We start from the raw sequence: 14,427 nt of genomic DNA, 5'->3' as shown, positions 1-14,427 counted from the left end.
GATCTTAGGGCAAGGCAAAACTTCTCAGGACAAATTGATCTTGGATATTGTGTCCCAATCTTTAATTTGTCTCTCACCAGTGATTCAGAAATCGTGTGTGATTAGTATTAGGTCACTTGCAGAGAAATTGGTAATTACCGATGGTTTTGACCAAAAAAGTCATCATGTTTTATGTCTTTAAAGCTGTACCTTAGGTAAAGTCTTCCTATAACTGTTAGAAATTTTATATGACCTTATATTGTTGTAAGGACAACTTTTAAGACACTATTTTCTAGATTAAATTTGAAAGGTGGAGCTATTGTCATGTCAGCATTTAATTTTTGTTAACCTTCTTGAAAAGGTCTTTATTTCTAAAACACTCTTATTTACTTTGAACTTGGAATTTACTTGTTCATTACAAAAATGGGGCAAAATATTCATAAGGGCAGGTACCCCTCTGGCTCTAATTAATTTTGGCAAAGTTATGCCCATGTTTTAATTTGAATTTTCTGTGTTGATGATTAATTTTTTTTTGTTGGTCTTATGTCCATTTCTCTTAAAGTATTAAAGAAATTCCCCTTCCAAATTAATAAAGTTGTTTACTATATCAATTTCTTTTCAATGAAAAAGCAACACTGGAACAGTTCAGCGCTTATGAAAGCTTTTGTTTAAACTTCTTTGTGTTAAGTGTTACAATGGTGTTTTCAAATAATAACTTGTTATATATGTTTAACACGTTGAATGTAATTAATTTATAGGTACTTTATTCCTGGAGTTTTGGAAAAGAAAACAGGCAGTGATTCAGTATAATTGGGACTTGGTGGACTTTGTCAAAGAAGAGGTGAGGTTTGATAAATCTGAATTTTTTTTGTAAACAGAAAGGAAGGGTCATAGATTATATTACATATGTTATAATGTTGTGACAATCTCATATTCATTTGTTGTTTTTTTTTTAGTTTTTTTTAGCTCACCTTACTTTAAATGACATCTCCTCATAAACCACTAAGCCAATTTCATCCAAACTTCACAGGAATGTTCCTATGGTGGTCACCTTTAAAAATTGTTCAAAGAATTTAATTCCATGCAGAACTCTGGTTGCCATGGCAACCGAAAGAAAAAACTTTAAATATCTTCTTTTAAAAAACCCTAAGAGCTAGAGCTTAGATATTTGGCATGAAACATCTTCTAGTGAGTGTCTACCAAGTTTGTTCAAATAAAATCCCTGGGGTCAAAATTGGCCCCGCCCCAGGGGGTCATTGATTTTCCCTTTATGCATATAGTAAAAACTTAAAAAATCTTCTTTTAAAGAACCCAAAGAGCTAGAGCTAAGATATTCAGCATGAAACATCTTCTAATGAGTGTCTACCAAGTTTGTTCAAATAAAAGCCCTGGGGTCAAAATTGGCCCCGCCCCAGGGGGTCATTGATTTTCCCTATATGCATATAGTAAAAACTTAAAAAATCTTCTTTTAAAGAACCCAAAGAGCTAGAGCTAAGATATTTAGCATGAAACATCTTCTAATGGGTGTCTACCAAGTTTGTTCAAATAAAAGCCCTGGGGTCAAAATTGGCCCAGCCCCAGGGGGTCATTGATTTTCCCTATATGCATATAGTAAAAACTTAAAAATCTTCTTTTAAAGAACTCAAAGAGCTAGAGCTAAGATATTCAGCATGAAACATCTTCTAATGAGTGTCTACCAAGTTTGTTCAAATAAAAGCCCTGGGGTCAAAATTGGCCCAGCCCCAGGGGGTCATTGATTTTCCCTATATGCATATAGTAAAAACTTAAAAATCTTCTTTTAAAGAACTCAAAGAGCTAGAGCTAAGATATTCAGCATGAAACATTTTCTAATGGATGTCTACCAAGTTTGTTCAAATAAAAGCCCTGGGGTCAAAATTGGCCCCGCCCCAGGGGGTCATTGATTTTCCTTATATGTGTATAGCAAAAACTTAAATAATCTTCTTTGAAAAAAGCCCAAATAGCTAGAGTTTAGATATTAAGCATGAAACATCTTCTAGTGAGTGTCTACAAAGTTTGTTCAAATAATAGCCCGGGGTCAAAATTGGCCCCGCCCCGGGGGGGTCATTCATTTTCCATATATGCATATAGTAAAAACTTATAAAATCTTCTTTGAAAAAACCCAAATAGCTAGAGTTTAGATATTAAGCATGAAACATCTTCAAGTAAGTGTCTACAAACTTTTTTCAAATAAAAGCCCTGGGGTCAAAACTGGCCCGCCCCAGGGGTGTCATTGATTTTCCTTATATGTGTATAGCAAAAACTTAAAAATCTTCTTTTAAAAAACCCAATGAGCTAGAGTTTAGATGTTTAGCATGAAATATCTTCTTATGGATGTCTACCAAGTTTGTTCAAATAAAAGCCCTTGGGTGAAAATTGGCCCTGCCGGGGGGGGGGGGGGGCAGGGTAAAATCATTGTTTTTCATTACATGTGTGTAGTAAAAACTTAACATTGTGAAACATCTTCTAATGAGTGTCTTCCAAGTTTGTTCAAATAAAAGCCCTGGGGTTTAAACTGGCCCCGCTCCTGGGGCCTATATACAGGTGAGCGATCTCAGGGCCATCATGGCCCTCTTGTTTAAAGTTAATTCATAGCTAACTGATTCTACCAATGCAATCAGTACAGACCAAGCCATACATCTGTGCCGACCGATCATGGTCTGCACTGTTGGCTATTCAGTCACTACATACATTGTATCCTATAATTGATGAATGACTTTGGCCAGTTAAAAAATGTACAAGTTCATTTAATATATTTAGTATGGGTCAGATTATATCAATATATTTAATGGATATATTGAATTTTTGTGAGGAATCTATCTAGCAAGCTTGAATGGGATAGGCAGTTGTACTTAGCATGGAGATGCATTTTGTATCTAAAAGTCTTTACATTTGTGCAATTTGATATTAGTATATCTTGAATTAAAAATGAGTAAATTCAAAGCTGGACACATAGATTATATAGAATTTGTATGGTTATAATTAGTGGGTTTGTGAGAGAGGAAAAAGAGAAACAGATCAACAAAAGAAAATGACTGGTTAATGATATTTAGTATATGTATGTATTGTAGGAACCACCACGCCCAGAGTATCTTGCCAAGCCTTGCCAACTACCCAAGAATGAAGGAGAATCCTATCACAGGCATGAAAGAACCACATTTACCTTTCTGGCGACGTAGATTCCTATATACATGCTCTCATACGGTTTTATGCTGTTCACGGTATGTAAACAATATAAAGTGTTGAAAATTTAAACAAATTACAATTTATATAATATTGTTTTCAAAACTATATTTAACATGTAGTTCATGCTGGTTCATGCTGGTTGAACATGCTGGTTTCAAAGTGTATCAATGCCACTTAATGTATTCTCCTAAATTCATTAGAAAAATTAATTTTGATAACTGATTGGGTAAATATTTTTCTTATCGAAATATCATTTTTCAGTCTCGTTTATTTGAAGCCATTCAGTTGCTAGGTTTGGTAGACAATAAGTATGTTTTGATGACTATAAGTATGTTTTGATTTATTTTATTCGTTACAGATGTGTATAGCCATTGGTGGTGTGGTTGGTGTGATAGCATACAGAATCTCTGTGTTAGCTTCATTACAATTGTTGGAAAAGATAGTCCCAGGGATAACTCGACCCTCGGTGAAACAAAAACATGTTATAACAACAAATGCTGGAATAATCACTACAATCACGGCAGCCTGTATCAACTTGTTTATTATCATTATACTCAACATAGTATGTATATATTTTATATGTTATTGAAGGTGCTTCTTTTGGACAAGCTGTCAAAGTCTGGCGGCACAGCTCCACAGATTTATAATCCTGGGATGGCGGGTTTAATCCTTGGGCAAACTGAAATTTTTCAGTGACAATTGATCTCAGACATTAAATTCTAATGGAAACGAAATTGTAATTATTTCATAGGGTTTTTTTCTCATAGTTTATAAAAATAATAGGATAAGTTTCATTTGTGAAGAAAACTACACTTTCTTTAGTATAGCAATGCTGATTAATATTAAGTAATGATATGTTATTCTTTTTAAAAGGGTAATTGTGTGCATGACATGTACTTGGTAACAAATAAAGCTGTACTTGATTGATATAAATTAAAATACAATTTATTTTTTGTAAGGTATACTCACGAGTGGCTGTATGGTTGACAGATTTCGAGTGTTTAAGGACACAAGGAGAATATGATGACAGTATCAACATTAAGTTGTTTGCCCTACAGTTTGTCAACTATTACTCTTCAATCATCTACATTGCCTTCTTTAAAGGAAGGTCAGTATGATATCTTAACATTGTTAGCTTCATTTAAACTAAATGACAAAAGTTTTTAACCTTCACTCTGTTAAATATCATAAATGGACTTGTCCATCTTTCAATCTAATTAAAAAAATTCATTAGTTTTAGGGGAAATATTGAAAAAAATAACTGACTGAATAATGAACAGTGCAGACGAGATCTTGAACTGCACTGGTCACATGGGTAGATTCTGTAGCCACCAGCATGCGAAGGGTCAATACAATGAAAATGCATACTTGCTTAAAACATGCACTTAAAAGATGAGTAAAAGAGTTTTCTGAAAAAATATCTGAAGTTATTTTGATTTGGATATGTGTACAATCTATGTTCCAATTTTAATGTTTTATGTAAATTGTGACTGTAGTACTCTCTGTTTCAAGACATTAGACTTCTAGGTAATATGTCACAGATCAATAGAGGGGAGGGCATATTATTTATGGTCTGTCTGTTTTTCTTTAAACTTTAACCTTGACCGTAACACAGAAGCTTTTTTACATTCAGCCTCCAAATTGTTGCATATACCTTGTTCAGCTCAGTTAACTAAACCAACATAAAGGTGATTGGGTCAAAGGTGAAGGTCATTAGGGTCAAGGCCCTAGAAGGAATGGCATACATTCAGAAAACGATTGTTTTTTATTGTATTTTGTACCAGTTACTTACAAAAAATAAGATAATGCGTTATTTTTCTAACAATATATATCTATTTATAGGTTGGTTGGTAGACCTGGAGCTTACAATGAAGCATTTGGTGGAAGACAAGAGGAGGTAAATTACTTTGTTATTTTACCAGGCCCAATGCTATTGACTGAAAAGCTTTAAATTGTCATCTTAATGTTCCAAAGATTGATGATAGAAAATTCTATTTCTAGAAGCTAGTTACTTTTGGAAGCTAAACTTTTGTGTTTTGATATTGAAATCCCTTACACTTTGAATTGACTGTTCAAAATATGAAGCAGGGCAATTCCATTACAAAAATGCAGCAGGTTAAGAGATAATTGTGCAATAAAAAGATTCAATTTCAAAAGGCAAAAATTGGGCTAACGGTAAAAAAGACAGGTCAAATATCACAATTCATTATATGTGCAGTTTGATGTGACTGTAATTGAAAGAAATATTAGGGATGTCATCCGGAGTTCGAATATCTAAACATCCGAATCACGTTGTGGTCCGGAGTTGATTTTCAGATCCTGATATACATATAGCTTTTTATTATTGCCGTTAATGTTTAAAAACACCTTGTGTTGCAGTGTGGTTCCGCAGGATGTTTGATAGAGCTATGTATACAGCTGGCGATCATTATGGCAGGAAAACAAATTATACAGAATAACCTTCTCGAGATATTCCTTCCGTAAGTTTTTGTCTTATATGACTTGTGTTTGCATGCATAAGTGTTAACCAATGGTATCATGTTCATAACAAAAATATTTTTATTATATACTTATAAATGAAATATTGAGAAATATTGATGAAATAAAATACAGATTTTCATTTTCTGTATTTTCACTGTAAAAAAAATGTTTTCACTGCAATGTAACATATTTTCTGTATTTTCACTGGCATCTTGCAAGACTTTATTCTAGATTGAGCCAATACATAAAATTTAATTGGAAATCTTTCAAATTGTAAAGTCTAAAAAGAGAAAAATGTATGTAATAAACAGAAAATTAAAGTTTTTTCTATAAATAAGGAAGATTTTGCATGGGTAGATACAGTCACTGCTTGCAGTGTTAAAGAATTAATCTCTTAACAGGAAAGGTATCAAGTTTTTAAAGAGGTGCTATAGGAAACGGATCCTGAAGGAAACTGCCGAACAAAAAGCGAAGCTGTCTGCCTGGATGAAAGATTATCAGCTGTCAGAACACACTTCACTGTATCATGAGTACCTAGAAATGGGTAAAATATTTCTCTTTGTAGTTTACCGGTTAATTTTTGTATTACAAGCAATCCAAATTTGTAACACTAAGTTGCAAAATGCATAAGAACAAAGTTTTTCTCCCTGTGTGAATCGAACTCATCTTTTATCCTCCAAACACAAATAAATGCAATTCTTTTGGTTACCGTGTCAAAAACCCATTATTAATAATGGCCTTTTCTCCATTGGAAAAACTGTTGAAAAATTCCCAATTTCATTTTAAAAATTCACCAATGTTACTTTTTAAGCATATTAAAAATGGTGATGTTAAATGCCATTTAATGAAAAAGAGGATTCTACATAATCGTGTTTCCAATTTTCTTTTGGTTATCACACTAAAATTTCCAAAAATTTAGTTGCTACATGAAACATGTGTTTTAAATCAGTGATTTGCTTATCCTATCTTCATCATACCTACAATATGTATTAAATATGTCATAGTTGACTGTAATTTTGGTATTGATTACAGTGCTACAGTTTGGATTTCTGACAATATTTGTGGCGGCATTCCCGCTTGGACCACTCTGCTGTCTACTTAACAACATGATAGAGATCCGCTTTGATGCTCTGAAGTTTACCACCGATCTCCGACGACCTCTAGGAGAACGTGCTGGTGATATTGGTAAATATCTTTGTAATTATACTCGCACACTGCTCCACTTGCCCCTCACCTCTTAGGGTTTGAATCCCTACAGGGACTTTGGATTGTTTTATATGAGGAAGCTATCCAGCTAGCTTATTGAACGTCGGTGGTTCTACTCGGGTGCATGTTTGTGCCTGAAATAATGTATGACAGGGAAAAGTGCAATGCTTAGATGCAGTAGAAATAGCAGAAAAAAATTTTTAGTGGTAACTTTGACACATTTATTGTATGATTTATTTTTCATACCTTAAGTTCAAACTTTAAAGTAATAGAATCAATTGAAAGTTTGCCAAAATAAAATCAAAGTGTGTTTGAATTCATAATCATTTTTGCTAATGCTAATTTCTTTATATTACAGTTATTATCCCCCAACAATGTGGGAGCATATAGCGTTGCACTTGTCCGTCAGTCCGTCCGTCAGTCCGTCCGTACGTCCCGAAATCTTGTGAACGCAACTCCTCTTAAACCGGATGGCAGATTTTGCTTAAACTTATAGGGATGAACAACCTTAATGTGTAGATGGTAGTAAAGGAAGGAATTTTCGCTGCGACCAAATTTAACAGAATTATGGCCCTTTGTTGATTTTTTCACTAGATACTATGTAGAAATTTTGTTAACGCAACTCCTCTAAAACCAGATGGCAGATTTTGCTTAAACTTACAGGGATGAACAACCTTAATGTGCAGATGGTAGTAAAGGAAGGAATTTTTGCTGCGACCAAATTTAACAGAATTATGGCCCTTTGTTGATTTTTTCACTATATACTATGTAGAAATTTTGTGAACGCAACTCCTCTTAAACCGGATGGCAGATTTTGCTTAAACTTACAGGGATGAACAACCTTAAGGTGTAGATGGTAGTAAAGGAAGGAATTTTCGCTGCGACCAAATTTTACAGAATTATGGCCCTTTGTTGATTTTTTCACTATATACTATGTAGAAATTTTGTGAATGCAACTCCTCTTAAACCGGATGGCAGATTTTGCTTAAACTTACAGGTATGAACAATCTTAAGGTGTAGATGGTAGTAAAGGGAAGAATTTTTGCTGCGACCAAGTTTTACAGAATTATGGCCCTTTGTTGATTTTTTCACTATATACTATGTAGAAATTTTGTGAACGCAACTCCTCTTAAACCGGATGGCAGATTTTGCTTAAACTTACAGGGATGAACAACCTTAAGGTGTAGATAGTACTAAAGGAAGGAATTTTTGCTGCGACCAAGTTTTACAGAATTATGGCCCTTTGTTGATTTTTTCACTATATACAATGTAGAAATTTTGTGAATGCAACTCCTCTTAAACCAAATGGCAGATTTTGCTTAAACTTCTAGGGATTAACAACCTTAATGTGTAGATGGTAGTAAAGGAAGGAATTTTTGCTGCGCCTAGATTTAACAGAATTATGGCCCTTTGTTGATTTTTAGTTTTCAACTTGTGGCACATGTAGTCCAAAAAATATTTGACCTAGAGTCATAAGATTGACAGAACAGTGGCGTGTGGGGGCATCCGTGTCCTATGGACACATTTCTAGTTTAGTATATTTTTGCTAATGCTAATTTCTTTATATTACAGTTATTTAGTATATTTTTGCTAATGCTAATTTTTTTATATTACAGTTATTTAGTATATTTTTGCTAATGCTAATTTCTTTATGTTACAGTTATTTAGTATATTTTTGCTAATGCTAATTTCTTTATATTACAGTTATTTAGTATATTTTTGATAATGCTAATTTCTTTATATTACAGTTATTTAGTATATTTTTGTTAATGCTAATTTCTTTATATTACAGGTATTTGGTATGAAATATTGTACGCAATTTCTAGATTGGCAATAGTTTCCAATGTGAGTATTTTAAAGTACTTATTTCATAATTATTTCAGATAATTACATTTTTTGCCATGGTCGTTCTTTCAATATACATTTTTGTCTGTGCAATCTTGTCCTAGTTGACAATAGATATCAACTTAAATTAGTTTCACAGTTTTACATGTAATGATTTTAATATAATATGTTTTAACCTGTGTTCAGAGACCACCATGTGAAGTTTGCTCAATTGGGTCAATAGAACATCTGATTTGTAATCCAGGGGTCAGTGGTTTGATCCTCGGGCAAGGCGAAGTTTCTTTGTGACATTTGAGTGTAATGGTCATTTGTCTATCATTGATAATTCAGAAGTCATGTGGGATAAGTAATCTTGTCGCTTGCAGAGAAATTGGTAATTACTTGTTAGTTATCCAGAAAAGCCTGTTAGGCAGAGATATGTTCAAAGATGTGTTGAAATCAGCGTTAAACCCAGACAAATAAACAAACCATCAATGATGCTACGAGAGATCTTCAAAATTATTTAAATTTGTATTCATTCACTTATTTGTAAGGTTTATCCAAAATATTAATTTATGATTTTATACATAACTTTTTTCAGGCATTCATCATAGCCTTGACATCAGACTTTATTCCACGGCTTGTTTATGTGTACTATTATAGTGAAACTAATGATATGAGGGGATACACAAATTGGACACTATCTACCTTCAAAACCTCAGACTTTCAGTCTGATAAAGAATACTTTAATACAGAAGTCAGTGATGTCGATTTTTGCAGGTATGTTATATCAAAATGATTTTTGACTGATTGTATTGCCTAAAATGTATTGTTGATCTATTTACATACAAACTTAAATAGGTTTTCTTACACTTTAGGTCACTTGCCCCCCATTTATCTGATTTAAACACGGTTGGGGACTTTGGTTTCTTCATATGAGAAAACTTTTAACCTATTTTACAGAAGATTGATGGTTCAACTTAGGTGTCCCCTTGTGCCTAAAGTAATGCAAGGCACCTTAAGTCTTCTTCCACAAGTAAAACCATATATCTATATCATTGAACTATATATATTTGTTATCAAATTCTAGTTTTATTTGGAATTTCGAATCGTCGAGGTCTTTGTGGACAAAAAGAAAATATTTCATACTGTGTTGTTTGTCTTTAAATAGGTACAGAGATTTCAGGAATCCACCTGGACCGGATGAGTACGAGTATTCCCAGAGTCACTGGCACGTTCTTGCTGCAAGATTTGCTTTTGTTGTTGTTTTTGAGGTAAACTTATTATATATTATTATCATATACATATTACAAATGAACTTTAAATTGTAAGTGAAAATCAATAGGTTGGTCAGCAGATGGAGAATTTTATTTTAAGAAATCACTTCAGGAAGATTTATACAATTAATCCTGAACCTACTAAATGTGTTAAATGGACTTGTCCAGCTCCTGACTTTGGTGTAGTCCATTATTGATATGGGGATATCAAAATGAAGTAAGAAGTTGGTCAGCCAAAAGTATTTAGCCTGGTCTGTGCAGGCTGGCCTGGTATCTGACCAAGGCTCTATACTAGTGGCAAAGACTAATCATTTTAAAATCCAATAAGATTAGTATTAGATAAGACTGGCACTCGGGGTGCCTGTTTGGCCTGAAATAATGCATGGAAGGGCACCTGAGGTCTTCCTCCACCAGTAAAGCTGGAAAGTTGTCATATGACCTATATCATGTGAAAAAGATATGATAATGAGATTTTTAATTGTTGTGAACAACATCTACCTTGCTGATTTTATCATAATCAGTGATTTAATTCCGCAAACATTGTCTTGTGTTGTAATTGTAAAATAATATTGATATATATATGTATATATGTGATATTTTTTTTTCAGTTGTATTTTACTGATTATGTATGAATGCTATATTTATTATTTTTCAGAACTTTGTGGTTGTGATCACCAGTCTTATTGCCTACCTGATCCCAGATATTCCCGCCAAGGTGAAGAAACAGATCAGACGTGCCGCATACATTTCAAATGAAATTGTTATTAAAGCCGAACTTGAAATGGCGAAAAAGGCACGTGAGGAGGTAGACATTGCCAATGTTATAGGCACATTTGCTGCTAAAGTGAAGAAAAATGACACAAGTAACGGGTCTGGGTTGCGGAAACGTATCGACGAAAAGGGCGATCCTGACACTAAAGTTGACATTGATGATGTATCTGTATCTAACATTTAGCAGGAAGATTTTTCAGTGAGAATTTACCTAATGATTTCTGTATGGTATAGAAAGCCCCTGCCATTTGAAGTGGATCTAACCAAGTTAGACAAGTGTGTTTCTTACCGTCCTTTTCTTAGCCAGGTTTCTGAAAGTAATATGCCAAATGTATTTGTAGTATCTTAAACTGTAGAAAAGAAGCAAATTTAGTGGTTTAAAATTCTACAGAAAGTGTTCATTTTATTGCCAAGACTTGTGTTTACTGGGAAGTTCTTTTTGGTTGTTATTTAAAATTTACTTTATTTTAAGCAATTGTTTGTGGTTTTGACTGTTTGAATTTCATATATTCTTTAGGACAGATTCTGTTTTTTGAAGCTTGAAAAGTCTTTCAGTAGTTTCAAAGAAGGTCTTCTAAGTAAGCAACTTGTTGGTGAAAAAAAAATTGATTATTGTTAATATAAGAAATATTCTAGAATGTTAACATTTCAGACAAAAAAAATTTGCAAGGGGGGTAGGGGAAATTCTTTTTTAGGTGAATGAAATATGTAAATAAATTCTTTATATATGTACTTAACAATGCAAATACACTTGAATGCCTTTATGATATTTTCGCGAGTAGAATAGTTACTTTTAATGATTTAGATTAAATCACTGGAAGACATTTGATGAAATGCATTTCTGAACACTTCATAGTGGCTTTTACTTATTCAGTGCTTGATGATATGTGAAGTTTTAATCAAATCACCAATCCCATATCTCAAAGGCTTTGCCAATAGCCATACAAGTAGTCTTTGCTGTTTAATGACAAATTTATCAAATAAAAATGTTCGTAAATTTCCAGGCCATAAAAAATGGTTCCATTTTGGTCTTTTTCTTTCTAAATGTATAAGGCACAGTTGTCAGACATTAAAAAAATCACCTAAATGTCTGCTTGACTACAAAGATATCAACCAAAAAATACATAAATTCCCAAGCAGAAATAAAAGCCTGTTTCCTTTTAGAAATCTAGGTTATCTCTCTTATCGACAAAATAATGTATTGTGACATCACATGTTGATTAATATTTGGGGAAAAAAACAGCATGATAAGCATGCGTTAAAATGTGTTTATTGTGTTGTGGCAATTTTCAGTGAGTGTTTGAATAAAATGTCTTTACAGATGATAATAATAGTTCTATTTTTATATTTGTGTGTAAACTTACTTATATTTACTTATGGCATTACATACATGTATATGTATTGTGGTATTATAAACATTTCAGTAATTCAAGGTTGTAGTACCTTATAGCTTTTTATTAACATTTTTATAAGAATATTAGTTTTTTTTTATTTTGAGGGAAGAAATAAAATTGTTAATCCATTTTCAAATCATAATCTAAAATTTAATTCCTCTGTAAAAAGAAGGAATAAGTTTTCAAGGCTTATTTGAGAAATTTTGCTCAGAAATAACAATTTGTTTTTATGTCAATTTTAGCATTTGTTAGATTTGCTTGTAGTAGTTGCCTCCCTTTAGCTTTTGGTGCTACTTTAGCTTGTAAAGTTGTCTAACTCAAAGTGTTCAAAATGGATTGATATTTTGATATTGAGAATGCTCATTGACCCTTTATGAAATTTGTAAAAGGTTAAGTTATATCTGAAACCTCTTCTCACATTAGTTTGATTTTACTTGATCAGACAAAAACAGTTAAAGTTTTGACATCTAGCAATTTATTTATTGTTGCCTGTGTAAGAAACACAGACACTTTGAAACCTGCATTTTTATTTGATCTCAAAATCTTTGTAATAGTTTTGTTATTTTTTACAAAGAAGTGCATTTCATTTTGATTTGGGTCAAAATTTTAAAATTTACCTAATTAACAAATTACACTGATATTGTGGGGGAGGAGGGGGATTCTTACTTCCAATATTCTACTTGAATTATTTGGGCTTTTCTATTCTGTTTTTAGAAACTTATTTAGTGTTTGTAAAACAAAAATATTTCAAATGGTTTTGATTTTCTTTACTTGTGGAATTAAAATTTTTGAATTTTTTTATTGACATGTAATTTTTATATCTTTTGGCTTCTTTTTTTTTACGTAGAAACTTGGTATTTTTGTGAAATACAATTACAGTTATCTTATATGAACTATAGTGTTTTTATATATACATTCATTATATCAATCTTACTTATATCTTTGTTTTGTGCAATAAATTTTTTTACTCACAAATTTTTGTCAACTTTATTTCTGTATTTATTGTATACATACAGGATGTCTTTTATGTTTTAATAGTGAATATGGAATGTATTTGTCCATGGAGTGAGATATTTTTAATATTTTTTTCATTCTAAAACCAATAGTGGGAGTGAGATATATTATATTTCAGTCTAAAGAAAGATACTTAAGATTCATATCTGTGAAAATCAAGCATAGTTTGTACTGTATTTTACGCACATTGATGAAAAAAATGACATGTTTTCATAGTGAAAGATGTCCAGTGAATAATATGCATTATATCTAACTGGTAAAATCAAGTTTTGCATTGTTTAGCATAAAAATACTTAAACTTTAGCATTCATTTAGCTTTTGTAAAGCTTACTTTTTGTGTTTTTTTAGTTCATGTAATGGCATATGTTGTTAAAATAAAGTTTATGATTTCTCTCTTTCTGCATATCATTTGGAGTAAATGTCTACATAATGCTCCCTATATATGAATAATGACATCAAATCTATACAGGAAATTTTGATTTATAAGGATATTACCTAGAAAGAGAAATGGAATAAGTATTATCTGCAAAAGGTTTTCAAGTCATTTTAAGCTACTTGTTACTTTTCTTTGATGGTATAAAATATAAGATTGACATTTATGACTATATATGTACAGTGGACTAAATAAATGAAGTTCTTCCCAAAATTATAAGTATTTTACCAATTATTTTATCAATTCAATGCTGTTGTTTTAAAGCCACTTTCTTTTCAATTGCATGAAAAACACTCTTTCTGTTTTGTATATTTTCATATATTTTTGGTGTATTTTATTTTGTATGCATTTACGAGTACATTTAAGCATGTATACTTAATATGTTTATTTATAGAAAACATTTTACCTTGTTTGATACAGTTAGTGGACCATTCTCTATGTACTGTTGCCCAACTAGTTGTATTTTGATATGTTAAATGTACAGATTATTCAGGGGAAAGTGTCAGAATAACGCAAAGATGATTAAAATGTATTTCTCAATTGCACAAGTGAAATAATTAGTCTAATTTTGAAAAAATGTGTTAAAATGTGTTGGTGGAAATCATGTGAAACAGTCACCAAAGTATTGAAACTTGGTTCAAATAATTTGATATAAGGTATAGAATACCAGATGCTGTTGAATAGTTGTGTTTCTCGAATCCTCCACCCATTCTAAGAAATAGTGTAGATTATGATTTCAGAGGTAAGTTAAATGCATGTCATGTTTTTGAGAAAATATTGTAAAGTTTTCAGCTCATTCCCCACACTTGTTGCATTTTGGCAGGATTGTTAAAACAAAGATTTT

At 32.2% G+C, this 14,427-nt stretch overlaps 1 protein-coding gene across 1 annotated transcript in view; it reads left to right on the top strand.

The window, feature by feature from the left end:
- LOC132732881 (anoctamin-4-like) overlaps positions 1–11,086 on the top strand; it is a 59,178-nt gene extending 48,092 nt beyond the window's left edge. The window contains 14 exon segments of the mRNA XM_060719408.1: positions 738–820; positions 3,069–3,098; positions 3,100–3,175; positions 3,178–3,218; positions 3,542–3,745; positions 4,143–4,291; positions 5,026–5,080; positions 5,563–5,663; positions 6,066–6,208; positions 6,697–6,849; positions 8,663–8,715; positions 9,296–9,474; positions 9,866–9,968; positions 10,627–11,086. Coding sequence (XP_060575391.1) covers positions 738–820; positions 3,069–3,098; positions 3,100–3,175; positions 3,178–3,218; positions 3,542–3,745; positions 4,143–4,291; positions 5,026–5,080; positions 5,563–5,663; positions 6,066–6,208; positions 6,697–6,849; positions 8,663–8,715; positions 9,296–9,474; positions 9,866–9,968; positions 10,627–10,926 — 1,670 coding nt within the window. The 3' untranslated portion in view covers positions 10,927–11,086.
- The last annotated feature ends 3,341 nt before the right edge of the window (positions 11,087–14,427 follow it).

The sequence above is a fragment of the Ruditapes philippinarum genome, unplaced genomic scaffold, assembly GCF_026571515.1.
Source record: "Ruditapes philippinarum isolate M1 unplaced genomic scaffold, ASM2657151v2 ctg358_1_1_1_1, whole genome shotgun sequence".
In the NCBI taxonomy this organism is placed as follows: Eukaryota; Metazoa; Mollusca; class Bivalvia; order Venerida; family Veneridae; genus Ruditapes; species Ruditapes philippinarum.
The sequence above is the reverse complement of the archived record's forward strand: the minus strand, read 5'-3'. Positions and strand labels throughout refer to the sequence as shown.